Source organism: Blennius ocellaris, assembly GCF_963422515.1.
Source record: "Blennius ocellaris genome assembly, chromosome: 10".
Lineage (NCBI taxonomy): Eukaryota > Metazoa > Chordata > Actinopteri > Blenniiformes > Blenniidae > Blennius > Blennius ocellaris.
This window is the reverse complement of record NC_137659.1, coordinates 5,935,796-5,961,940: the sequence shown is the minus strand read 5'-3', so window position 1 is coordinate 5,961,940 and position 26,145 is coordinate 5,935,796. Positions and strand designations below refer to the sequence as shown.

The following is a 26,145-nucleotide window of genomic DNA, read 5'->3' as shown; positions in this document are numbered from 1 at the left end:
ATTATGGGTGTTTTTACAAAGTGGCTCCGACAGCATGGCTTCAAGGCGAATACAACAATATTGTAATGTTGCTATCTTTTATGGCAACATCACCGACATCTCATCTGTGTTGTGTTCTGTTGTATCTGCTATTCACTCTCACACATTAAACTTTTTTTTTTTTCTAAATTCAATATTATCTTGGGTTGGCGGTCCAGATTGGGGCATCTTGTGATACTTCCCCTATAAAGAACAAAATTTTAGGACCAGCTCCGCCTATTTTATTTAACACAGATTAATTGAGTTTAACTCAATTAAATGTTGCTTGTTATTGAACTTTTCTGAAAGTTAAAGTGTTAAAAATCTGTAAAACAAGTGATATGCAACTCCTAACTGGAATGATGGAGGAAAAGGTCCTTTCAAATCAATAAATGTTAAATACATGTAGTCAAACTTTAAAACCATTAACAAGCCTTTGCCCCAATACTACATATAAACTTAATACATTTATTCTCCGTTCCAACTGATCAACCATAGTGGTTGTTGTTTATGATATAACTTTAACATCATCCTTGTGGAACAATCACTGCTTCACTTTTCAGGCTAACCCTTTACTCACTCAAATGTTTAAATTAAAATTTCACACCATAAGGTGAAGAATATTTCAATACATGGAAGATCTAAAGTTAGATTAAATATACTGCATTAGATTATACAATAAAATCTCCTGCAAACTGGAGTAAAAGTGACCATGATGACACAAATGTTACCATTTATGGTTCTAACCTTTTCTGATCGAGCTCCAGTTCCTCTTAAGTATTGTCTATATTGTCATACAGTACAAGGTATTACATGTTAAAAGTAAATATGACTCATGATCAACAGTGTCACCTGCAGTATTTCTATTAAAGATCAGTGCATCAGTCAGGTGAACGAAGTGAAAGAGGCCAAACACAGTAGTGTGTATGCAAGAAGTCCTCCAGAAATATCTACTTTAATTGAGGAAAAAAAAAAAAAAAGATGAATAAATGCACAGGTAACCACAAATCCAAACTGACAGGTCCAAGTCAGGTGATTTTTTGTCTGGGAGAGAGGAAGAGGGACATACGGTGGACGTTGAGGTGGACAGTGGCCCGTTTGCCCATCGGCACGGCCGGATTGCTGGCCACACAGGTGAAATTGCTGCCACTGTCTGTGTCGACTGGCGTGATGGGCAGGTAGCTCCTGGTCGTCACCCTCTTCCTGTCTGGAAGCACTTCCTGTTTGACAGTGAGGGGGGGGGGGGGCAGACAGGAAAAGTGTTACGAAGGGGGTGTGGAGCCATGAGAGGAAGATCAAAGAAAGAGAGGAGGAGCACGGCGGAGAGGAAGGACAAAGGACAAAAAAAAAGGCAACGAGAAACATCATGGGAGAAATGAGATAAAAACAAAGGAAGGAGATTAAAGGGGACAAATGAAGCGATGAATTATGAGAAACAATAAAATATAAATAGCAATCTACAATTAGGAACGGAACGAACATGGAGTTTGTGAGGTTACTTTGGAATGGGAAAGAAATGCACGAGAGAAAATAATTGATAAATGAATCAATAATGGAGAAACACTCCATCATAAAACAGAAGTGATAAATCTTCTGCATCTTAAGCAGGCTTCTTGGACTTGGAGAGGTGGGCTGTTTCTAAAATGCAGCCAGAAAATCTGTCAAGAGGGCGCGTGCTGTCGTACGAATGCGTGGTCAGTATCATGGTAACATGAGAGCAGCATGTAATATGTATGAGCAAGTGTGGGGGGCATGGAACTGGCTGCGGGAGATGTAAAAACATCTGTGTTGAAGTGTGTGAGTCAATGTTTGCTGCAGCTTCTCTCTGCATATGAAAACATGAGTGTGCATATGTGAGTGTATGTCTGTGTGTGCGCTTGCAGACATAATTTCTTGTGAGTAGGAGGGTGCACAGAAATCGTGAGGGTGGGGTGCAAAGTGGTGCTACCAAGTTACTGTCAGTGCAGTCTGAGTGGATGAGTTTTAGGGAGGAGTTTTATCTTGGTGGTGTTACTTAAATGTGTAGAAAAAGTAAGGTGTTTATGGTGTTTCCAGGGTATTGAAATGGAGCCACGTCGCATCATTTACAACAACGTAGCTTAATGAGGAAAGAATGCCCAGTAAATATGCACATATGCGATGCTCTTGAAAAAGAATGAGTGTGCAGCAGCTGTTGTGCTTTATCAATATATAGTTTATGACATACCGCAAATGCATCTCCTTTAACTACTTACTTTAATGAGCTGCTCAGTCAAACTTTCCCAAAAGTGCATCGACTAAAATTGTTAGTCTTGTTCAGGGGTGTCAAATATTAAGACTGTGGACCCAAACCGGCCTGCAAGAGGCTCCAATCCGGCTTCACAACACCACGTTGTGAGAAAACACGCCTGAAAGCCATATTGTCGGGGTGAGTTTGTAAAAACTTACATAATGCAACAGCGATAGATGTTTGTTTGTTTTTTTTTTATGACATTTCACTGCATTTTGCACCAGAAGGTTTCATTAAAATTGGATTTCTGTTGAGATTGTAGTCATTTTTAATAATATTTGTTTGGCTTTGTGAAAAGATTGACATTTTCTCCCTATATGCTCAATAAAAAAATGTTAAATTTCAAATTTAAATGTTGAAATTGTGACTGAAATTATTGTAGCAGTCCAGGTACGCCCCTAAGTCTAGTTTATTAAATAAAATTAGTTGCAGAGTATCGCAGCTCGAAAAAACAATCCTATTTAGGTTTGACAAAATACAACAGTTCTTTTTAGAAGCATCAGTGTTCCCATCTACAGACGGCACGTTGTGTTGACACTGCTGACAGTGACAACTCCCCTACAGCTAAGCAAGGCCAGGAAATTTAGGGTTGCCAGCTTTTGTCAAATTTCAGTTTGATGTGGCTGTTTTTTGTCCCTCAGAGCAAATCCTGTCTGTATTTCATGTTTGCATTTTATTTTTTTCCACCCTTCCATAACCGAGAAAGAGCCGAAAGGAAGAGAAAAACAATTGGAAGACACATTTTAGTGTTTGATTGTGCCTTTTTTTATTTTTTTTATTTCCCATTTTAGAAAACCATTGTGTTAATATAGTCCTGTATTTGAAATCCTCTTCCAGGAGTCTCCTCCCCGTTTTCTGCTATAACAGATGAGTGGGAACAAAAAACAAACAAAAAAAAAGCCATTTTTGTGCTGACTTTGTCTTGCGTGCTGCAAACATTGCACACTCTATTTCCCTCATGCAGGACTGCGGGCATGCTGTGTGCCTGAGGTGTTCAAACTGTACATCCTCTCTGTAAAATACCTGCGGCAGAAAAAAAAAAAGCCAAAACGACGTATAAACAAATAAACGGCGAGCTTGAGAGTGGATGTTACTGAGGCGCAAATTGTAAGTATTAGAACGTGTGTTATAAACTCCTCTAAAGCCATTAGTAGACATGTGAGGTTTTGCAGATCTCATTTCGGCGTAATAAACTCATCATGGTTTTATGTGCGCTTTATGACGCGTGACTCTTCCCCTGTGCACATGTGGGTGTTATTGTGTGTGTGCGTGTGCGTGTGCGTGCGTGTGTGTGTGTGTCACCGTGGACTGGTAGGCCCCCTCCAGAGCCACTCCATCCTTGGTCCACTGGATGTGCGCTGCAGGCTTGGCCCCACGGGTCACGCAGGTCAGATTGTACGGAGTCCCCGCCATCAGGAGGAGCTCCGGGGTCCCGTCCACCACGGGGTCATCTGGGGGGACTGGAGGGAAGATACGACCGTTACACACTTTGAAAAGAGGCATTCATGCAAGAGTGCACTTAACCATAAAGAGAAATATGCATACATACATGTATTTATGTAAAACATAGCGTATCCAGGCAAAAGGCATGCACAGTGCTTCTATAGGCAGTAATGAACATTGTAACACATGTTTGAGTCCAGGGTTTTTGCATGTTCCCCCTGTGCGTGCGTCAGTATTCTCTGCTCCGGTTTCCCTCCAGAAACGAGTGCTTCAGGTAAATAGGTGATGGTAAAAATGTCTCTTCAGGGTGTATCCTGTTCATGGAATTGGCTCCGAAAGAGAAGTTTTACAACATTGGCTAATCATCATGGACAATGTCTTTATGATAAAAGTAGTGTGGGTACACTATCGTGGGAAAGCAGTTGGACATCGTAAATGTTGGTAAACCTTGGTCACTTGATTAGTGTAAATTCAAAATCTTACATCGAAAAATCACAGCAAGAGTCATCAATCCGCAGAGGTGATAATGTTGAAGTATCTGAAGTCATGCCACCCCAGCATTTTACACTGTAATCTCCAAACTTACACACACTGTATGGCTGCTTGTAATCTTGTGCTTTGATATTATTCCTTTGAGAATAAAGCTCAAAAACTGAGTAAAGTAGTATGTGACTGATGGAAACGTATGCAGTGTTATACATGAAAACAGACTGGAAAAGTGAAGTACGTGAAACGGCATCAAGTGACTCGACCAACCGGACGACTTGAAATAAAGAACCAACCTCAAACGATAAAGAAGTCGCAGTCAAAATTTCATTTTCTCAATTGAAAACAAGCTGCACTTCAGAGACGTGAGAACCCTTTCACCTGCATTTGAATTTATCCGCCCTTTCAAATTAAAAGGTAAATCAGAAACCAAATGAGAATGGGCGCTCAGTAGAGCGCATACCGTCACCTACGCCATCTTGCAATGTAAACTTTATATGATGATGTTCTGTTGGTTCTCATTGTGTTACTTGAAAGCATCGGAGGAGTGAGTTGGTATGTGATTGGCTGAGAGTGGAGAAGGAGGGCAGGTAGCGGAGTTGTGCGAGCAGTGTGCTAGCAGAGGGCAACTGCAGCACTCCATGCATTTCCATGGCAACAGACACTGATCTTTAATGACCTTTGATCATCATGTCATGGGACACTGTATGGGACATTTTTGCAGTTTGCCGTTTTTGGGGATTTATTCGGAAACGGTTAGCCATTAACATCCCCAAATTTAAGCGGTTTGTCTTTGGATGATGACAAATCATCCCTGAAGATTTCGTACAATTTGGGTTAATAGTTTTTGCAAAAAAATTGGAAAAATACATCCAGACAAACCAATTAATAAATACACACAGACAAAAACATAACCTTTGTTGGCAAAGATAAACTGAGCGCGGCATCTTTAGCTGGAGTTTACTTACTGAGAACATTGAGTTTGGCCCTTCTGGAGCGCAGGGCAGCTTCTGTGGCCTGACACTCGTACAGAGAGTCATCTGAAAGCTCGGCGTGGGAAATCTCCAGATTGTACTGGCCAATGTCCAGAGCCCTCTGCACTCGGTACCTGGGCCAGGCTGCAGGAGACACGGACAATAAAAAAACAACACATTCAGCATCAGAATTTGATTCACGCACCATGTAAGCGGAACATTATGAGCCAGCCCAAATAAAAAAAAAAACCCAAAACAAAACATGACTTATTGTTTCAAATTGATTGTTTGAGTGAAAGAAAAGGTGCACAAAATGATAACGCTGTCTTTCCGACAAAAATGTGTGGCTATTTGAATGAATTTGGTATTCCAAAATAGGTTTAAATGGTTCACGTCCTAGTTCAAGGTAAATGGGCATTTTTAACTTCAAACAAAATTTTGTTTTTTTTAATTGCAAGAAACTAAAATGTGACAGTTGCACAATAATATGAGTAACAACAATGAGAAACTAAACTGATCTTAAGTCGAACAGAAAATCTGAATGGACTTTTTTTCACATAACACTTAAAATTTTATTTGAATTGGCATTCAAGATATTGTTAATATGACTTGATTACTCCGGAATTTATCCACAGCTGCACCTACAGTATGGCTGTCTATTACCCGGAGCTACTTTGATCCTTTTCTTACAACGCTCATTCATCCGCAGAGGATAAACAAGTAATAAAAAGAGCAAAAAGATGACAGATATTTCTGTCCAATTGTTTGTAAGCACTAATAACAAGTTAGTAAAATGATTAAAAACCTGAGAAATATTAATCAATTAGTATAAAGAATACTTTAAATACAAGTAATTTGAAGAAGTAATTTACTTACAGTATTAATTCATCACAGTAAAAGAACATTTCATTGATGGAGAAGTAGTCCTATGAAAGACTGATGTGAATTTATTTCCTGGAGTTGCGTTTTGGTCTTTTAGGAGTTGATTTTCTTCGTGTCGAGGAGAACAAACTAAATCTCATCCACCTCTACTTAGTTTAAGGCCGCAGCAGAAAGCTCAAGGGGGTAAAATAAAAGTACATTTCTGGATGCATAGATACCTCGAAGGATCAACAAGAAAATATGTGTTCTTTGAGCATTTTTTTTTTTTTTTTTGCATGAGTCTTTTAAAATGTATTCTCTCAGGATGCACGCTTGTTCACAAAAGGGAAGCTTTGAAAACGGTGATACACCTGGGCCTCGTCTTCTATAGTCACAGTCAATGGCTGTTTGTGTCTTCTGCTGCGCAGCAGAGGACTGACATCTGATTTGTTTACAAGACGAGGCAACTGTAAAAAGCTCTTATGAAATAGATAAATACTGCATTACAACTGTACTACATTAATCAGAGATGCAGGAGCGGCGACTGGGACCAACGTTTATGTGGAAATGTCAAAGCTTTTCATCACGCAGATAACATTTAGCATTTATTCCAGACGTTCTTGAAAAAAAACCTTTAACATCAACTCCAGCGTCTGGAGATCGACGACGGTGTATCCTTTACACAAACACCACGGGAAGGTAATGAATGCAGAAGTGCGTAAACAGGTATTGTTACACAGGGAGAGATGGCCAACCCTAACACTGATCAAACATCGGTTGCTGTACGACACAGAAATCGTAGAACTACAGGGAGCCTCATCCCAATTAGAACACCCCCCCCCCCTTTTTTTTCTTATTCTTCATGTTTGAACCCCTGCCTCTCAGACAAAGACATAATTGAGCGTGACGTCCCACTAGGGGGCACTCATTGATCCTCCGTGCCCAATCCTAACATGACATCATGGATTCAGATGGCAAAGGCAGGCAACCAGGGTGATAAGAGGAGGAAGGAGGGTGTTGGGTGGGGGGGGGGGGACAAAAGTATTAGTGAAGATTACATCATCCACCCCAGCACCTTGCAGCGTAGCAACCACAGAGGTGAAAGCACCCCGGGGAGAAAGAGGAGGAGGAAGAGGAGGAGGAGGATGAACAATAAACTGCCACCACTGATGCCTGCAGGTAGTGAGTCCGTGAATGTGAATTCCACACATTTGCACTCTCACATGTGATGTTTGTGTTGTTCTCAATCTTTAAGTTTTTTTTTTTTTTTTTTTTCACATTTTGTCTTAAAACATTCACATGCATGTGAGGGGGGGGTTGAATAAATGCAAATGTGCTGCATGAGTGTGGGAGAACAGAAGAGAGCAAAACTGCAGGTAGGCTAAGATTCTGCTGCACAATCTGAACGCCCACGCTGTCAATAACAGCTCCATGTAATCATACAGGAGACATAATAACACCCTCTCACACATCATATAGCGTGCACCTGCAGCACCTCGCCGTGCCACGGCGTACTAAAACAAAACTGTGTGACAAGTCCCCGGTTTCACTCATTCATGACGACACTTAATGGAGACATGATAAATAAGAGAGGAGAGGAGGGTGAAAAAGAAAAAAGAAACTGCTGTGCCACATGTCGGTGATGAAGGGAAGCGTGGCTGTGCAGACAACAGAGTTGAGGGGGGGGGAAATGGACAGAAGGTGATGATAGATGGCTGGAAAGGGAGAGGGAAGGAAACAAAGAGCACAACATGTTTATCAAATGTGCTCGTCAGGATCACGTTCACAGACGACTGCAAGGACAAAGAGAGGGGGTTACAGGTAGAGAGACAGACAGAGAGAGAAAGGGGGGGAGAGAGATGTGCTGACCTTTACTGAACCTGTGAATTAAATCGAGCTGAACACAAGATCCACGTCACATGTCCGATTATCATTTGTGTGACTGTTTTTGTGTGTGTGGGAGGTGGGTTGACTGCATGTGTGTGTGTGGGTGGATGGGTTTGTGTGATGTTTTTTTGTGAGGCATATAGCACGCATCATTTCGCGCGGATCAATTTACAGTGTTATGAGAAATGCGATGAGTGGTTCAGAGCAGGGAAGTACACTACGTGACTGCTAATCTAATAATTGGAAGCGCTAATGCAAAAGTTTTTCATCTCTCGCATTTTGTCAAGCTCGGAACACTGAACAGTGGGATAAGTATGTACTGTGTGTGTGTGTGTGTGTGTGTGTGTGTGTGTGTGTGTGTGTGTGTGTGTGTGTGTGTGTGTGTGTGTGTGTGTGTGTGTGTGTGTGTGTGTGTGTGTGTGTGTGTGTGTGTGTGTGTGTGTGTAACCCAGTAAATTTGTAAAAAAAAACAAAAAAAAAACTGCCTTTGATGAAGGAACAAAATGTACAGTTAATTTGAGTCTTTTTCATACATTTTCTACTGTTAACCCAGAGGAGGTTGAGATAGTTGGAAGCAAGGTAATTGAGGTCGACTACAAATTGTGATTTTTAACAATCACAATGTTCAGAGCGAGCTGCACTCGGGATGGGAATTGATATGATTTTTACAATTCTGATTCCATTTTGGATTCCTCTTAATGATTCAATTCTTTATCAACTCTCATTTGGAAATGAAACCTGCAATATTAACAGCAGATGACGTGCTCATGTTGCCACTGCTGCTGCTGGGTTGAGATTCACTCCAGAGCACATTGAAAATGTGACCTTCATTCAAAGGATGACCGGAGCCCCTGCCCTTCCACAGAAATCTGGATTAAAAAGACAAGGCTTATGCTGCCACAAGTGAAATTTGATAGAAAGTTGATGCTTGGAGGTAAAACAAAGTGCTTACTGAAAGTCTTTGGTCAGAGTGAATGGCTGAAGATAACAGCCAAATGCCTTAGTTCACTATTACCGGTAAATAATTTATACATAAATATGGATGTTTGTAAAGTATTATTGGATGAAATTGTTAAAAGTTAACAATCCCTGTCTTCCAGAAGTACAATATTGAAGCCTCTTCATACCCTCACAACATTTCACAGGCACGGTATTGGACGCCCATGTTAAAATAGAGCATCTTGCCGAGGTCCTGACCTCCTCCTCACACAGCCAATGACACCAAAGTACTCGATGGCTGCGTCCTTCACAGGAGATTTGTTGTCGGGGTTCAGAGTTTCTCTTTCCAGGACATCCTCAGTGCAGATCAGCACTTCTTCCCTCTATGGTGAACGCTGCCTGGGCCGAGACCTCATCAACTCCTCCCACAATTAATTCCTTGCATCTGCTCCCACCCCAGTTGCAGCCCTTTAGGCCTGCTGGTTCCCATCTGCTACCTCGGGAGGACGACTGGTAACTAGCAGGAACTAGAGGCTGACTGGTTTTGCTGTTTGTGGGAATCATCTAAAGACATTTTAGGAATTCAGGCACTATCAAAAAACATTGACAGATAAAGAGATAGTAGTAATAATAATAATAAAAACAGACTGACTGTAGATTCATATATATGCACCCTGTTTGTTTCCTTTTTTGTGTATGTTTACAGGGTGAGATTAAAGATCGAAAAACAATCATTACTTTTAAAATAGTAGAAATTTTAAATACCAGCATGCAGTTAAAAAAAAAAAAAAGATAACTGTGAAACTATGATGTAATGCAGAAAGAAATCAATGCCATGCTACAATTAGAAACTGACAACAATATATAATTTGTTTTTAAAATGCAGGAAATGTGGAATTCAACCAAAACTTGCTTGGTGTGATGCAAACTGTGTGCAGTGTGAGTTTAACTCCCGATGTGAGACTTCAAGGCTCGGATTCACTTAGATCTCACGCATTTATTTGATGTGTTTTGAGAGGTCTGGTGGTGAAGTACCTTTAATCACTTTGCAGGAGAGAAATATTTTATCCCCCTGGCAGTTAAAAATAGGCAACAAGAGGAATATATGAGCCAGAAGGGGAAACGTATTCCCCCATAATCGATTGCACGGTGTATATTTTTGTAGCGAATTGCATTTTGACTCTTTTTTTCAAAACCTTACAAATGTGAATTGATGTGATCAAAGCTGAATACTTGCTGGTAGTTGTTATTTTTGGGGAGATTCATCTCTAAAATACCAGATTTAGTTTATAAAAAGCAGCCAAAAGGGTCAAAAGCTTGTTTTCATCAAGTTAAAGAAAAAAAATGGTCAGAGATTTGCTATTCTTATTCTTCTCTTGGCCTTGTATTCCTTTCCCTTTCTTCACGGGTTTCATCTAATCATTCTATGCAGGCAGGAGAAGGGAAAATAAAATGTTTTTCATACATTGTGGCTTTGACCCTTTGACTCTCCACACTTTTGGTTGCGCGTCATGTTTCCCACCCCCCGTCTCCAAACTGAAACGTATTCCACTGTTGCACTTGCAAGAAGTCACTCTGGATGTGCGTGTCGGCTTAAAATGTAAATGCGAATGTGCGTCTGCTTTTGTCAGCAGTGTGAGGGATTTTCTCTAATTCAGCATGATATACAGGACTCATTTTTGCCCAGATTGTCACTCACACGCCTTTTGGCTCATATCTCTCTCTCTCTCCCTCTCTCTCTCTCTCTCTCTCTCTCTCTCTCTCCCTCTCTCGTGTTCATTCCCTTAATGTTAAAAAAAAACCCAGACACTTTGCAGCCATAATAGCTTTTGTCAGGGTTCTTACAGTCAAAACTGAACCGAAACCATAGTCGAGTTATTCCCCTACTTCACTTCACTTCACTTTGATTCCTGCAGTTGGGTGAAACTCCAAGGTTTTTTTTTTGTTTTTTTTTGGTTGTTGTTTTTTTTTTTTGTATTTGGTTCTCCCACTGGAGGATTTCTCCCCACATCCCTCCCTCACCTCGGAGACCCTCTCCGATGCCGAGGGCCAGGCCGTCCTTGGTCCACTGGACGATGCCGCTGTAGTTGAAGACCACGCAGGACAACACCACCCGTTCTCCGAGCACCACCGACTGGTCCGCCGGCTCCTGGGAGAAACGAACGCACCACACTGCAACACAGGGACAGACAAGGAAATCAATTTTAAGTTCCTTTCATTGTGACCCGGCCATGAGCTGCCATCTTTTATTGCACCGTATCGAGCTATGCAGTCCCTCTCTGGACTTATCGACTCCGTCTTGTCCATATGATATCTGTTGGGAGAATTTGTTGCGTGCTATTATTGAGTCCTTGGTGTTTTTATTGTCGTCTTTTTTTTTTTTTTTGTGGTTATTTTGCATTTTCCATTATGAGTTTATTTTAAATACCACTGTCTTCTCTGCACAAGTCCAGTACATGTACAATTTACTTTTATGAAATCCTTTCAATAATTTCTCTTCTTATCCAGACCACGATCTCGGTTACTCAGATTTGCATATTTGTCATTTCTCCGTCTCTTTCTTGCCCTCTTTTCAAGGTTTTCCCTGGCCTTCACTAAGGTTTATGTGTGTCTGCGTGGGTGTGTGACTGTGTATGTGCGTGCACAAGCGTGCAAGCCAAAGCTCGGGTAGCAAGAAACATCATTGCCAAGCTGTGATACAGCCTGCTCTTTTTCATCACGCAGTACAAAGGATTGTGCTTACACACACACATTTCCCGCAGCAAAATAAGCCTTTTGGCTATCGCAGTGCCACTAAAATACACAGATGTAAAAAAAAAACTACAAGTGTAGCGCGGGGCATACATTAGCGCTCTCGCATAAAGAGAAAGTGTCAGGTGAGGAGGCGAGGCACTAACCCGCCGCTGTTTTCAGCCGTTTGCATCATCAGGTAAAATTGTTTCATATTCCAGAGAAAGTCTTGCAAGAAGGCATGTTAATTAAGGCGGAGGGGGGGAGTCTGTTCTGCCTTAGATGTCGCGCGCACATGCACATGCACGAGCACTGAACACTACACACAGAAGCTTTTGAACACACACTGAATCACAGTCGACCCATGCTACTACACACTACAAACACCTCAGTGGTTCAGTCATGCACAGACATATTGAGTCACACACACACTCACACACACGCTTCCGCAGAGTTGGTGTTTGCCTTCCTGCCGGCTATTCTGTTCTTGGATCATGGTTAAAACAATCCTATTAGCTAATTAAGGCAAAACTGGTTAATAAAGCAGGCCGTGGCTCTGAGGGACACGTCTCAGTGGGATTTACCCACAAAGGTGCAAACAACGGGGAGATTTACTGATTTGTCAGGAGGATTACATGACTTGTCATGTTATTTGCGTGGAAGACTTCTTCTCTGTAGGCTCTGTAGGAGTCTTCAGACTTCACAAGAAGTCCTTTGATGTTTCGTCAACTTTCCCTTTGAATTCTGACTCAAAACCTCCACCGCACTGACAACTGTTATTTATTTGAAGTTTAATGAAAAGCTTGCCTTAATATACTCTACTTTTGCAAAGGGAGCCACTGTTTGGTCATGTTTTTTTTTTGTTGTTGTTTTTTTTCTATTCCTGGCCAAACCCGAGACGGAGATGATGCAACATTGGGTTATTTCCTACAGTAGAGAACAAATCAAGTCGTTTTTGAAGTGCACGTTTTCATTTTTAGTTCCCGGTTGGCTGGAATATTTCTTGCATCTATCAGATTTTTTCTTTGTGTTCACCGAGGTTGTGCAGTTCTGCCTCTCAGGTTGTACAAATGTCATCCCATGGGAGTCGGGTCAGTAAACTGCTCATCTCATCTCACAAACTACAACCAATTCATAAAAAAAAATAAAAAAAAAGAAGCTGCGACAGTCTGTAAAAATACGATCACGAACAGCATGCAATCTCAGAAAGGAGTATAGACAAGTTGTTGAGAGGAAGAACTTTTACTGTTTTACTAGCTCAGGAAAAATTATGGATTATTTGGAATTTTATGGTTTGAGAAGGAGAAAGAAAAGTCATACAAATAAAAAAAAACAGTAGGAAAAGAATTTTGCCACCAGTAAGATTGATATTCTAGTCAGCTGGGATCATATATCAATTATTCTCAAATGATTCAATCAGTGGTTCATTTCACTTCCTATAGCTGTTGTATTTTATATTTCTTCTTTTCTTTTTTTTTTTTTTTTTTTACAAATTCACCGAGACAGCATGGCTTTGGTACCAATACTTTGCTATCTTTCATTGCTGCATCACCAATATCTCAGCTCGGGTCTGAGTGTTGTGTTGTATCGCCACTCTAAAGAAATGGGTTTCTCTGAAATCTTTACAATTTGCTTTGTGGTCTGGATTAGGGCCAGTTTGGAGCCTGATGTCTGACACCGCTGTTGTACAGGAAATAGCTTAAAGCTTAAGAGAAATCATATTGCAGTGAAAAACATGACTTGTTGACTTCTTTTTTAGATGTCTCATTACCACTAAATAGAAAATGAGCAGATTTTTTGGAATAAATTTGTATAAAATTGCTATTTCTAAACTCTTGTATCAAATTATACAGTGGGTCATGTATTGTGTTTAGTTCTACAGAGCAAGGACACAACATAATGAAATGATGTTGTGTTTTGATGAAAACACAAAAGTGTTTGAGTATTACAAATATTCTTATTTATGTATTTTTCCATGTTGAAAGCATCGTCCCAACTTTTTGGAGCATTAACTTGTCTTAATCTACTAATATTTTCCACATACGTTCCCAACCCTGAACGTTATGAAGTCATATAGGCTGTGTAGAGGATTTTTTCCCCCCATCATTTACGCTTCCTCTCTTTAAAGTAGCTTAAATCATTTTGTAACAGGGATTATGAGAAGTGCCATAACCATAAGTTGAGTTTTACTGACTTACTTTTGATGTCACCTCTCCTAATTAATGCAAGTAATGGCTTCGATTAGAGTCACCATTTTGCCTATGTAATTAAATAGTCAAATAGGCCCAGTATAAATCCAGTTAGGGACCTTTTATTGCATGTCAACCCTCTCGTATTTCATGTCCTTCTCCAGGGCACAGACTCAAATAAAAGGCAAAACGTGGGCACATAAAGTCCTCTGGACCTTTTCGGGCCGAGTAAGAACCTTTTAGTTATTTAAACTGCAGACTACTTTTGACCCTCAAGTTCAGCTCCAAAACTACTCTCTGCACGACGCCAAAATATGCAGTAATCTACGAGATAAGACGCAGTGATATGCGGTTAAACCGAAAGGATGCAAGCTCGCAGGTCGTGCTAGATTTTTTTATTGCACGATACAACTCCTTGTCTTTGAAAGTAAAGCTCTAATAAACGCTCTCCTCACGTCTAACTGCAGTTCAGCACAAGTTCAGTGTGCTGCTAAGGTTGTGAGAAGGGGAAGTAAAACAAAGCACAGGAGCAAAAAAAAACTTCAGGATAATGTCGAGAATGAGTCATTCACTAGCACAACAGTACAAACTACATGATGTATTTCAAAGCATATATGTGTATTACTGCATAAAATGAGCAAAAAAACCCAAAACAAAACCACCCATTCATAAACAGACATTTTTACTGACACATCACCCATTCTTATGTGTAGTGTATACAAGATGGAGGTTATACCATTTGAAGAAGTCTGTCAAGTGGAAACCCTGGATAAGAACGAATCTAAACAGAATAGCTGATACAATACAGAGAGGGGAAAAAATGCCATTCCTACAGAGAAAAGGAAGGAGGAAGAAGTGATGTCTGGATGTGATATCCTGCTGACATGAGTGATTTACATGTGGGTCATGTTATGCATGATTTATGCAAAATTAACAGCTATTACGAGTATGGGCCCTCTTGTTCGTGTAGAAAGTGGTACAGAACAGCTCGTGTTCTCCTGGGACAAACTGTGGTGTGTTTACTGCAAGAGTTAGAAAGAAAGAGAAGGGGGGGGGTGAAAGAGAGACACAAAAAGGGGAGACGTAGAACATTTCTGTTTGGGATATTTTAGTGCGTGTGTGTGTGTGTGTGTGTGTGTGTGTGTGTGTGTGTGTGTGTGTGTGTGTGTGTGTGTGTGTGTGTGTGTGTGTGTGTGTGTGTGTGTGTGTGGCCTGTTGAGCCTCCAGCAGGGACTCAGATCGCAGAGGAAAGAGCCGCACTGACAGAGAACAGAGATGTAATTAACCCTACGGGATATCCACCCTCCTCCCCATCCTCCTCCTTCTCCTCCTCCACCCCACCCCTTTACTCCCCACAAAACACACACACACACACACTTCTGTCTTTCTATCTCTTTCTCCCGCCCTTCTCCACTTTTGAATTCCTCATCTCCTCCCATGTGTTCACTCTCCTTATGTCTCTTCCACCTTTTCCCTCCATCTTCTGTCTCCTTCTCACCTTTTTCCTCATTAGACTTTTTAAATCTTTTGTCACCATAATAACACATCTCTAGCTGATTTTCAAACTTTCATTCAGTCCCTCCACCCCTCTTCTCCTTCAGCATCTTTCTCATTGTCTACTCACATAATCGAATGATTCTCTCTGTCTCACCTTTCCGTTTCATTTTGGTTTTTCCACACACTTTCTGTCTTTTCCCTTGCACTGCTCTTGCCTGCGCTTGTTTCAGCCTCCTCATCCTTCTTTCTTTATTCCCTTCATCTCTACGTCCCAGAACCATTATCCTGTGGGATGATGATCAGTGCATCCTCTCCACCTCTCACTCTCATTGCATGTTGGCCCAGTGGTGTAATAGACGTGGCTTCACAATAACAGCCACAGTAGCTAAACGTATAGCCCCAATACCTTTATTATCTTTTATTCATGGGGGCACTTCTGTTTCTCATCAGGCTGAGGTTTGTCAAACATCAGCACGAGTGCTGTGCTCCTATCGGTTTGTACAGTGTCAAGTATGAAGCATGAATGTCTAACTGTTATAAAAAATTCTACGTATTGCATTATACATGCGCTGAAATATTAAGATTCAGTGAATGTCTTAGAATAGACACCAGAATCTCATATAAATGTGTAGGTGGAAGCCAGTTGGGGAGTTTAAACAAAAGAAACAGGATTTTGATTGACAGTAATGTTGCACTGTCAAACACAGTTTTGCTTAAAAAAATAAGAAAATGCCGGAAACGGCTTCACTTGTACAGTATTTCATGTTGGAAGCCATGAGAACAGTGTTGAGTGGCATCACCCATAAACAACGCTCTGTGTATGGGTCGTGTCATTTCGGGGTAAATGATGTATGAATAGGATAACATAAATACTTTGTTTGCTGCCACCTTTTAAACACTTTTCTGATGTGAAATTGTGGAAAACAATGACGTTGTGCCTTTTTAAGTATGACTTCTGTTACATGACGTCGTTTGTACATATGGGAAAGACAGTTCCTCAATATTTTATGTTAAACCTACCAGTAAAATCTCAAACTAAATTTCAAGAGTATATATATATATAACACATTTTAGTTCAGGGGCCACATTTAGCCCAATTTCATCTTGAGTGGACCAGACTGACGAAACAGAGCAATATAGTTCAACTTTCAACTTTTGTATTCTATTGTGGAATGACATACTTGTGATGAAAATGTCTATATATTAACAAAACAATTTTTGGGGATAATGATGACAATATACTGGATCAAACCACATCAACTTGTTAAGAAAATAAAAATATTTATTCTGTGAGAAAATACACTAAAATGCTGATTTAATGCATCATAATGTGAGCTGGGTGGGGATGTCGCAGGGTGGGGATGGTGGGATGTACTTTAACCCTAAACTTAAGGTGTGGGGCCGGTAAACTTCATCTTTGCTTCATAGTAATTAAAGCTACTTTACAAGGAGAGCCTTTGTTGAGAAGTAATTGAGAGCTGCGAACCTCATGGACCTCCTGTGTTTTCACAGTTTCTGGGATTCCTATGGGATGAAAACGACTCTTGACAACCGCTGGAGGCTGCCACTGTGAAAAAGCTATGTTTTCATATAAAGCCACACAACTGTTGGCATTTCTACCCTTGTGTTTTATGGTTATAGGATATATATAAGACTGATTATAAGATGAACTCTCCTTTTACAAGCCTCATATTTGGGAGAAAAAAAAAGAAGTTTGGCAGCGAAATCTTGTCTTTGAGGCGACATGAATTTTATTTCTGTCATTGTTGTTGTCGTCCTCCAGCTTTGCCTGCTCCTCCCATCGCGCGCCTTCCCCGCTGCCATCACAAACCTCTGAAATGCAACATTTTAAAGCTTCCAAACGGCTTTTAAACAGCACACAATGTCCAGCACCTGTAGCTTGCTCCCCCACACACCTCCCGCCCCCGTTCACTGTTCAGTGCACACACCTGACATTTAACTGGTTCATTCACGTCTGAGAATCACACTCAGCATGTTCCTCTGGGGGCTCCGTGTTGTTGTGATGCAGACCTCTGCATAACACCAGGAGCTGAATACTAAACTCAGACTGAGACAACCCTACTTTTTCAGAACTACAGTATGTATGAGGGAAGAAAAGCTTGTCTTACAGCTTTTTGTGCAGCAATATGGTGCATTAAATCACATTTTAAGATGCTAAATATCCATTTTAAATTTGGCCTATTCCTTTTATTATAATTTATTCTCAACAATTCCAAAGACTTTCTACAAACCTTATAAAAAAAATAATACCCATCCGACCTTGGCTATGTCTAATGTCTGTATCTATCTTACGATTCTCTGTCTGCTCGGTTTACTTGGTTGTGACTGGCAGACGTGAATCTGTCAGGCAGCTTTGTATCGTACCAACGGCTCACGAGTTTTTGATTAGCTCAGGGATCAGAAAGAAGCCGGCTAAGTGCAGCTGACAAGAATTTAGAAAACCGATACTCCAGGCAACAATCAGCTTTTCATTGCTGTCTTTTCTTATTGTACACTGAACGGTAACACTGCTCACTCACATCAAATCATAACTCTCATGAATTGCCCCGCTTGAGATCTGAGTTAATATGAAAAGGAAGGAAGTTGCGAGACAAAAAAAAAAGTCTGTTGAAATTTTAAGTGCCTCTACTTGAGAATTAGATGTCTTGCCACTCACGGTTCTCACTGAGGAATCCGGCCGCTGTGTCCCAACAGCTGAAAACCTCCAGTATGGCTTGCCAGGGGCAAAAATACAATTTCCTGCAAGCAAGCCAATACTGTGGAGAAATGAAGGGGCAGTTTTGTGAGGTATGTAACCCTAAACTGCAGAACTCCACACCCTGAAGCGTTCATCCTGCTAAACCCCCACCCCAAAAAGCTGCCACGCTGACCCTCTGCTTGTATTCATGTCCCGGCTCTGCCTCGGGGCTACGGCTCGCTCCCATTTCCAGCTCCTAGGGAGGAGAGAGCACGCTGTGTCTGTGTACGGTGCGTGTGAATGCGTGCGTATTGTCCATGTTTACACGCATGCCTGCATACATCTCCGTCATTGATGTGTTCTGTATGCCGTGCGCATATATTTGCCATTTTCTGAAAAGGCAGCAAAGGGCAAAGTGTAGAGAGAGAGAGAGAGAGTGTGAGGAGAGGAAAGGTAAAGAGGCGCAAGTAAGAGATAAATAAGCAGAGGAAAAATAAGGACTCTTAATAAAGTCTTCAAGCACATTTGTGACATTTGGAGCTTTAACTGCTTAAAAAACTGAATGCAAAGTGAAACATACATTAACAAAAGAAAAACCTCTGAATCACAAAGCAAATCCTCAACTCTGTGTACAAAAGGTAAAAAGTCTTTTGAACTTAAATGCATAAAACATCACACACTGGTGTGAAGAACCTCGATCGGTGTTTGCTCATATTTAACTGCAGCATTCCAGTTTTGAAAAGGATAAAACGTATAATGGGGCAGTCGCAATATACCATGAAACTTTATCATTATGTTAAAAATGTGAGGATTATAATGTGTAAATGTGATGATTCATTAGAGTTCCTGGATAAAGCATGCTCTATTATTACATGCTCGCCCAACTAGACGGCATTTTCGGTTTGCAGGTGATCTCCAGGAGAGACATCGTATACGAATTGGAATATAGAAATTCTTTTTTTGTGTGCATTACACTGAGTTTAAATGAGAACAATCAGTTAACTTTCATGTCCATTTCCTTGTGTGGGAGGAATTGATCAAACATATTGCACTAAAACAAAAAGAATTTCTCAAAAATAAGAAAAAAGAAAAAGTATTGGACAAAGTCAGATTTATATTGTAAGAAATAAAAAGTCAGAAGGCGCCCGGTGAGGAAATGCCTCACTCAACACAAAAGCAGCAACATCTGCACGTCCCTTTCAAACTCCTTAAAACCAGCAAAGGCAAGAGAGATGTATTGTGGGAAAAGGATCTGAGGTAGTTATTGTAAACATGCGTGCATGCGGCGCTTAAGCGCATCCTATTAGATTTGCTCATTAAATGGCAGAGGCATTTGCTTTTGTCACAGACGACCATTTATGGTCCATTACGGTCTGCAGGGAGGAATACAGCTACACATTAACATCTACAAGAGAGAAGAGTTTTCTGTCACATTACAAAGCCATGTGTCCCTCCAGTTATTTACAAAGAAAGGTCAGGATACAGCGACCTGATTGGCCATGAGGGCCAAATGCATCCTTCCAGCACGACAATGTGTTTACTGGAGCCTTGTTTTTTTCAATGCTTTTGAAAATATTGTTCACATTTTTTGCTCACAAGCATTGAACTGACAGCGACATTCACGCAAGCAGGCAGACGGAGCCAGAGGAGGACGGACGCAGAGATCATAAAATTGTCGCCGCGTGTCCCCGTTCGCTCGGCGTTTGCTGTAAACAGCAGCGCCGTGATTTCCCAGTGTCCCCCTCACCAACCAAACACTTCTTTTATTTCTCCTCACAAACACTTCCAGCAGAGCAGAGGAGCAGCGTGACGCCGACCGCAGAGGAGATGCTGAGCAAACCAAGCACTTATTGGAAATTGCGCACGCACGCACACAAACACTGAAGCAATTACTAACGTGCAGATGTAAAAAAAAAAAAGCCCATAAGCACTGCAAAAAGTTACACATGCAGGATTGAAAAGCATGCGTGCACTCATTGAAGGTTTTCTCATACAAATATACTCAAAAACCACAGCGGGGGATATGAAGTGGTAGTTTTCTCTCTTGTACTTTGCGTAGAGACATAAACACAGTTGAGTTGTGAATTTACAGTGAAAAACATTTGGGAGACCATTCGGTCGCTTTACAAAATCAGACCTGTAATCTTTTTTTAAGTATCTTTTTGATTTATTCAAAAAATAAATTAATAAATTAAATGCAATACGAAGAAGGCCTTTTGTATAAAAGACCTGTGGTGAGACGAGGAGGTATAGCACTGTTTAACCTCACTGTCTGGACCACGTCACTCACAGGTAAAACAGAGACTCGGTGGCCTTTCATAATCAGATAGTCTGAGACTCGGTTCACTTGGAGAAACACCCGGAGAAAATCCACAGATGCACAGAGAGAACATGAAATGGGCCACCTACAGCAGTGATTCTCCTTCTATAAGGTTTTGGCCAACCTGTTGGCCTCGTTTCTCACCCTGAGTATTGACGATGCAGTGTTCTCAGCTGGTAGCAGTTAATTTAATGGGAGCTGTTTTATAGCTGATGAGGACGAGGGCCAACACTCGGGGCATCTGAATTTCCTTTACAGCAAACATTAAATAAACACAATGTTCTATGTATTTAACTCTTGTTACCTCCACAGCACAGATATATTGTCTGGGTTAAAGTATTCATGGGCAATTCTCATGCTATTTATACCCGACGACCTCTCAGGACACGTATGCATCACATTATGAGATGCATTATCAGCTGCTGGGTTCTATAGACATTAAAACAATACAACTTTATGGTATTTAGATGCTTTCTATTTGAAATGAGAGGTATGCCTGTAGAAATAACTAAACTAAAAAGTACAATATTGTTTTAATCCATGTCCATTACTTACAATAAATTAATCTCTAAAATTATGTTTCATTAAAATTTTAACAGTTTTACTCTGGTCATATGCTTCAGATAAAAAATGTTTGGAAAAGGCGTCTCCTGACCCTCACTATTAATATATGTGTCACAGGCATAATTCCAAATGCATATTTCTACTTTTTCTGGGGTTAACTTTGTAGTTTCCAAACTTGCACTCAAAACTTTATTAACATCTTCATCATTTTCCACAATAACAGCAGCTATTTCCAATTTTTGCTGAAATGAAAGAACCGTATGATATTTTTCGTAACTTCTCTGCGAAATAATCATTTGAGTGATACAAGTTTGCCCCGTTTGGAGGCAGCTCTCAAGAATCCTCTTTGATTTTGTCGTTTTCATTCTCATTTCCACTCACACAACCGCAGGGTTGTGTGACCCACACAGAGCCGTAGAACAGAGCGTGCATAGGAAATGCCGTCAAGAGTTGCGCTGAAGTTCAGCGTTGTCAAAGAGAGCGCGGCGTAATCATCACTGTGCTGCAACCAACCTGATTATGCTGTGGACTTCAAACAACTGGGTTGTGTTAGTCTGACTGTTTTCTGGAAAACAGGCTGAAGATACACACACACACACACACACACACACACACACACAAACACACGCACGTTTGCACATGAGCGCAAACAGATGCAGGAATACACACAAACACACTGGCATCAATCCCTCCTCTGTCTTCCTATCTGCCTCCTCCTGCTGCCTTCTCTCAGCCTTTATAATTGACTTCTGCCTTCTTACATTTCATTTCATCTCTTATTTCAGTTTTATTTCCCCCTTTTTTATGATCCCCCTGTCTTCAATTATTCATCCCTCTCTCTTTCTCTCTCTGATTTCTTTCCATCTGGTCTTGGTGATGTTTAATTCACCTCTTCATTTGGAGGAGGAGGAGGCCGGGGTGGAGGAGGTGGGGGGTGCTGCTGCTGTGCGCTGTTAATTGGTTTTTAAGAGCGGTAAGTACACACAAATGTATGCATACTCACACACACACACACACACATACACGCATGCTTGAACACACACACGCACACACACACACACACACACACACACACACACACACACACACACACACACACACACACACACACACACACACACACACACACACACACACACACACACACACACACACACACACACACACACACACTCCCCTCCTTTCACTGTTAGAGCACACTGTATATGTCTGCTGGCATTAACATCACCAAATGAGCACAGAGTAAAAAAAGCATGTGAGAAGAGGAGGGCAATTGTGTGTGTGTGTGTCTGTGTCTGTGTCTGTGTGTGTGTGTGTGTTAGAGGTGGGCAGGGTGGTGTCATATTTGTGTATTTGTATGTCTGCATGTTTTTTGGTGCATATGAGTGCGAGTGCGTTTGACTGAGCAGGTCAATGCTGTGAATGTTGCATTCGATAAAAATTAGACCAAGTGCATGGACGTGTGTGTGCGCGTGTGCTCTCATACCTCTATCTTTATGAGGACACACTGGGGACCTTACGAAAGAATACATATTTGCAGAGTGTTGACATTTGGATGGGTCTCACTGATTCAGATGCAGTTTGAAGGTTCAGACTGGGCCACGCGGTTCACATTGGGTAAAGACTTGAGTTCAGCCGTGTTCGTAAGCAAAAGTGTGACGCTGGTCAAGTCCCTGCAGTTATATAAGGACAACACGCATGCAGGTATGCATATCTCATATCCAGTAGCCCGTGAAGAACGTGTGCAGTGGGTAAACAACATAATCGCAATTATCATAACAAAACCCAGCGCAGCTAATTAACCTATTTTTAGACACGCAATTTCATTAATTTTGACATTTACTGTGCAGTTATGGACGCGGCTGTTTTAAGTGATGGAATTTATGTCTGTCCAACTATATGAATTAAATCCATTTTATGAACGTAGATCACGTTTATAAAATGCTATAAAGTGTACTTAGTTGCAGATTAAACCTCTTTATACGAAATCCACACAGTGTAACCATGACTGTTATTGTTCTACTTGTTCGGGATGTTTCCTTAGTAGAATATAGGACATCACTAATACTGTATATGCTTGTCTGCATATCTGAGAATAAATTGTACTGAGGGCTATGCAGAGATTAACAGAATCTCTGTTTATGTCTACATTAACTTTAGGGGCAAATGATCTGGCTCTTTGACCTGTTACATCTCCAGTAAGCTTCTATAATTGCAGACCAGGCCTTGTCGTTTTGGAATTTTTAAAACTTTATGTACAAAAGTCATTCGTATGCCACCACTGTTGTGAAGGTGCTGAGGGTGAGGATAAAAACAAAGATAAATATGTGCTAAAATAAAAACTATGGTACTAAAAGTCATGGAGGGGAGGGGGGGGGGGGGGGGGGGGGCTAAAATGTTGATGGCTGCATGCTTTCACATTGATGAACAGGCCCAGCTAAAATGTTGCCTTATATTTATTTTAGAATTCATCCAATACTCTAAAGTGTACCATTCGGGCCACCATTAAAACAAACAAAAAAAAACAACGTCCTTTGTTGTGTTCACTTAAATTGAGCACTGAAGCAGCGGAATAAATATTGATGTGACATTGCAGAATAATGGGAAAATGTGCTTCTAGCTTTTAAGAGGGGGGATTTTTTTTAGATTGGGGGGGAGGATTTGTTGATAGGCTAAATGCCAAATGTGTGCGTCAATGCGTGTCAGTAAAGAGAAGTCATACGTATAAGCGCTTACAGTACGTAAGCAAATGGTTGCGTGTGTGTGTGTGTGTGTGTGTGTGTGTGCGTGTGTGTGTGTGTGTGTACTCTCCACATTCCCAGACAACGCTGCAGCCACATCATTAGCCACATCCTCTGACTTCAACCTGGACTTCGGATCAGAGGAATGGAATTAACTCGGGAGCAGATTAGTCATTATCCAAATAACGACCCTCGCTCAGCAATGGCTGTGTGATTTCCCCTTCAATAAGAATTGGTGATGTGAACTCCACTGAGGCAGAGGAGATGAGATTCTGCTGTGAAGTGAAACGGTGGAGGGAGGAAAAACCTCGTTGGAGCCCTGTGAGCAAGAAGAGAAAAAAAAAATACTCAACTAAAAACAAGAATAAGAGAACCTTTATTCTTAATGATGACAATTTTTTTTTCAAGCTTTTTTTTTTTTTTTTCTTAAATGTGCTCTCTGCCACACGAGTGAGACGTGAAACGGTTCGGTATAATTGTTAATAAGTTCCAGTGAGTTTTCACGGAGTTGCTGCAGTAATGCAGCAGGAACAAAAACTGGGAAGCCTTCCAAGATGTAGGAATGTAAATGTCAAGTTTTATACTCACTCGGGGTAAAAAAAAAAAAAAAGATAAGGTCCCCGGGTTAAGAAATGCGTTGTGAGATGTTTCTGTGTCAACCTTGACCTCCCAGTGAGAAGTAACGTAAAACAAACTTTATCGTCTCCGAGGGGAAGTTTGTCTTGAGCACACAGCTCAAGTCCGATGATTTACAGAGACAAAGAAAATCAACTATTCTCCTATCCCTTTTGCACACTTATATTGATATGACTGATGGTGTAGTGGAAAGCACTGTTGCCTCACAGCGAGGGTGTCTCCAGTTTGAGGGCCTTTCTGTGTGGAGTTTGCATGTTCTTCCTGTTGATGCCTCGGTTTCTTCTGTATAAGCCAGGCAAAAAATTACGACTGAAAATGACTACAATCTCAACATAAAGGCAATTTTAATGAAACCTTCTGGTGCAAAATACGGTGACTTCTCCTAAAGCTGTTGCATTCTGAATGTTTTTTACAATCTTGCCCTGACAGCATGGCTTTGAGGCCAACGCTAGTTTTCTCACAATGATCTCAGTGTCTGCTACTCTAACAACATTTGTTTTTTTTTTTTTTGAAACTCAATGTTGATATAAAAAAAACCCAAATGGTTCCAAAAAGGATGCGTTTTCACTACCGAACACTAGTTTTGAGTGTTTGTCTCACTGTGATTGGTGCACATAGTCACCTGGAAATGATTGTAGATCCATAAAGTGGACGAAGCTGTATAGAAAGTTTATGAATCCATGTGTTCATAAAAGCTCAAGTAGTTGTGCACGTATCACTCTGCGGCTCGACGTAGGCCAGACCGAACTACAGCTTCAAGCAGTTTAGTCTAAATTCCTCTGTGACACAATGGAAGTTCATCATGAAGCCGATGTTTGTATTCGGAGTAGAAGACATGTAAAGAGTCAATGATTTTCTCGCTGCTCATTTCACGACCGCCTGCTTGTACAGGCTTAATTTTTTCTACCACCACCACCCCCCCCCACCTATTACCTTCGCAGTCATTTAGTGCCAAGACACATACAGTACAACGTGCTCTCTCATCCACCTATAAAGGCTCGGGAGCCGATGCAGTCGACACCTCACACTATTGAAAATGAAAGCGTGAAATATCACTTACACTATCTGACACAAAAGCTCGATAACAACTTACCAAACAGGAATCGGTTCTTGGAAGTCAGTGTGGAAATTCAATTTTTCTTTAACGCGGCTCATGGAAACACAAGTCATTAGCATTTTTCTCTCTCTCTCTCTCTCTTTTTTTTTTTCAAAAACTTCCTCCCCACAGTGAGTGCCTGACATTTTCCTCGCAGTTCCAACACTGGGTAAATGCATGGGTATAATAGAGCTGCGTTGAGTGAGTGTGAAAGCTTGCCAAAGCTGTGCGTTGGAGGCTCCTTTTCTGTCAGAACTTCACAGCCTTGCAGCATTCAACATTCATCATTTTTTTCCCTCTGATGTAAGAGCAAGATACCTCAGCTGCTAAAGACTTTGAAGATCTGCTCTGATGGTATTGCAAAGAATGTAAAATATGAAAAAAAAAAAAAAAGGCTTTTCAGGTCTCTGTGCTAATTTGGACTTCCTCGCAGTATGTTTTAGATCTGGGATGTGGAGATATAGTTCAGGGAATTTCTCAGCTCCCTGCCTAATGCTTAATTTAGGAATACTGTGTTGAGGTAATATTAATAGTTTGGGTTGTTCAATCATGCTTATTTTCAAAATGAGAGACTCCCACAAATGCAAATGGATTTTAAGCAGCAAGTCGAGCAAAGTGACGTGAACATAATTTAGGCCTTGTTTACATGGCAATGGTTTCCAAGTGAAAATCCAAAGAGTGTCATGACTCTCAGTTCATTTTCTCCTGGGACTTGATAGTTTTATAATTGATAGTCACTTGTAATAACAATCCGACTTGGCCATCTTTCATACAAATGTCCGTGTACTCCCATTGTT

The 26,145-nt window shown here is 40.9% G+C and overlaps 1 protein-coding gene across 1 annotated transcript in view; it reads right to left on the bottom strand.

The window, feature by feature from the left end:
- kirrel1b (kirre like nephrin family adhesion molecule 1b) overlaps nucleotides 1-26,145 on the bottom strand; it is a 79,956-nt gene that overhangs the window by 18,450 nt on the left and 35,361 nt on the right. Inside the window, exons 2-5 of the mRNA XM_080503205.1 lie at nucleotides 10,900-11,049; nucleotides 5,185-5,334; nucleotides 3,590-3,747; nucleotides 1,088-1,238 (exon numbers count right to left, since the gene is read on the bottom strand). Coding sequence (XP_080359331.1) covers nucleotides 1,088-1,238; nucleotides 3,590-3,747; nucleotides 5,185-5,334; nucleotides 10,900-11,049 — 609 coding nt within the window. The remainder of the gene's footprint in view (nucleotides 1-1,087; nucleotides 1,239-3,589; nucleotides 3,748-5,184; nucleotides 5,335-10,899; nucleotides 11,050-26,145) is intronic.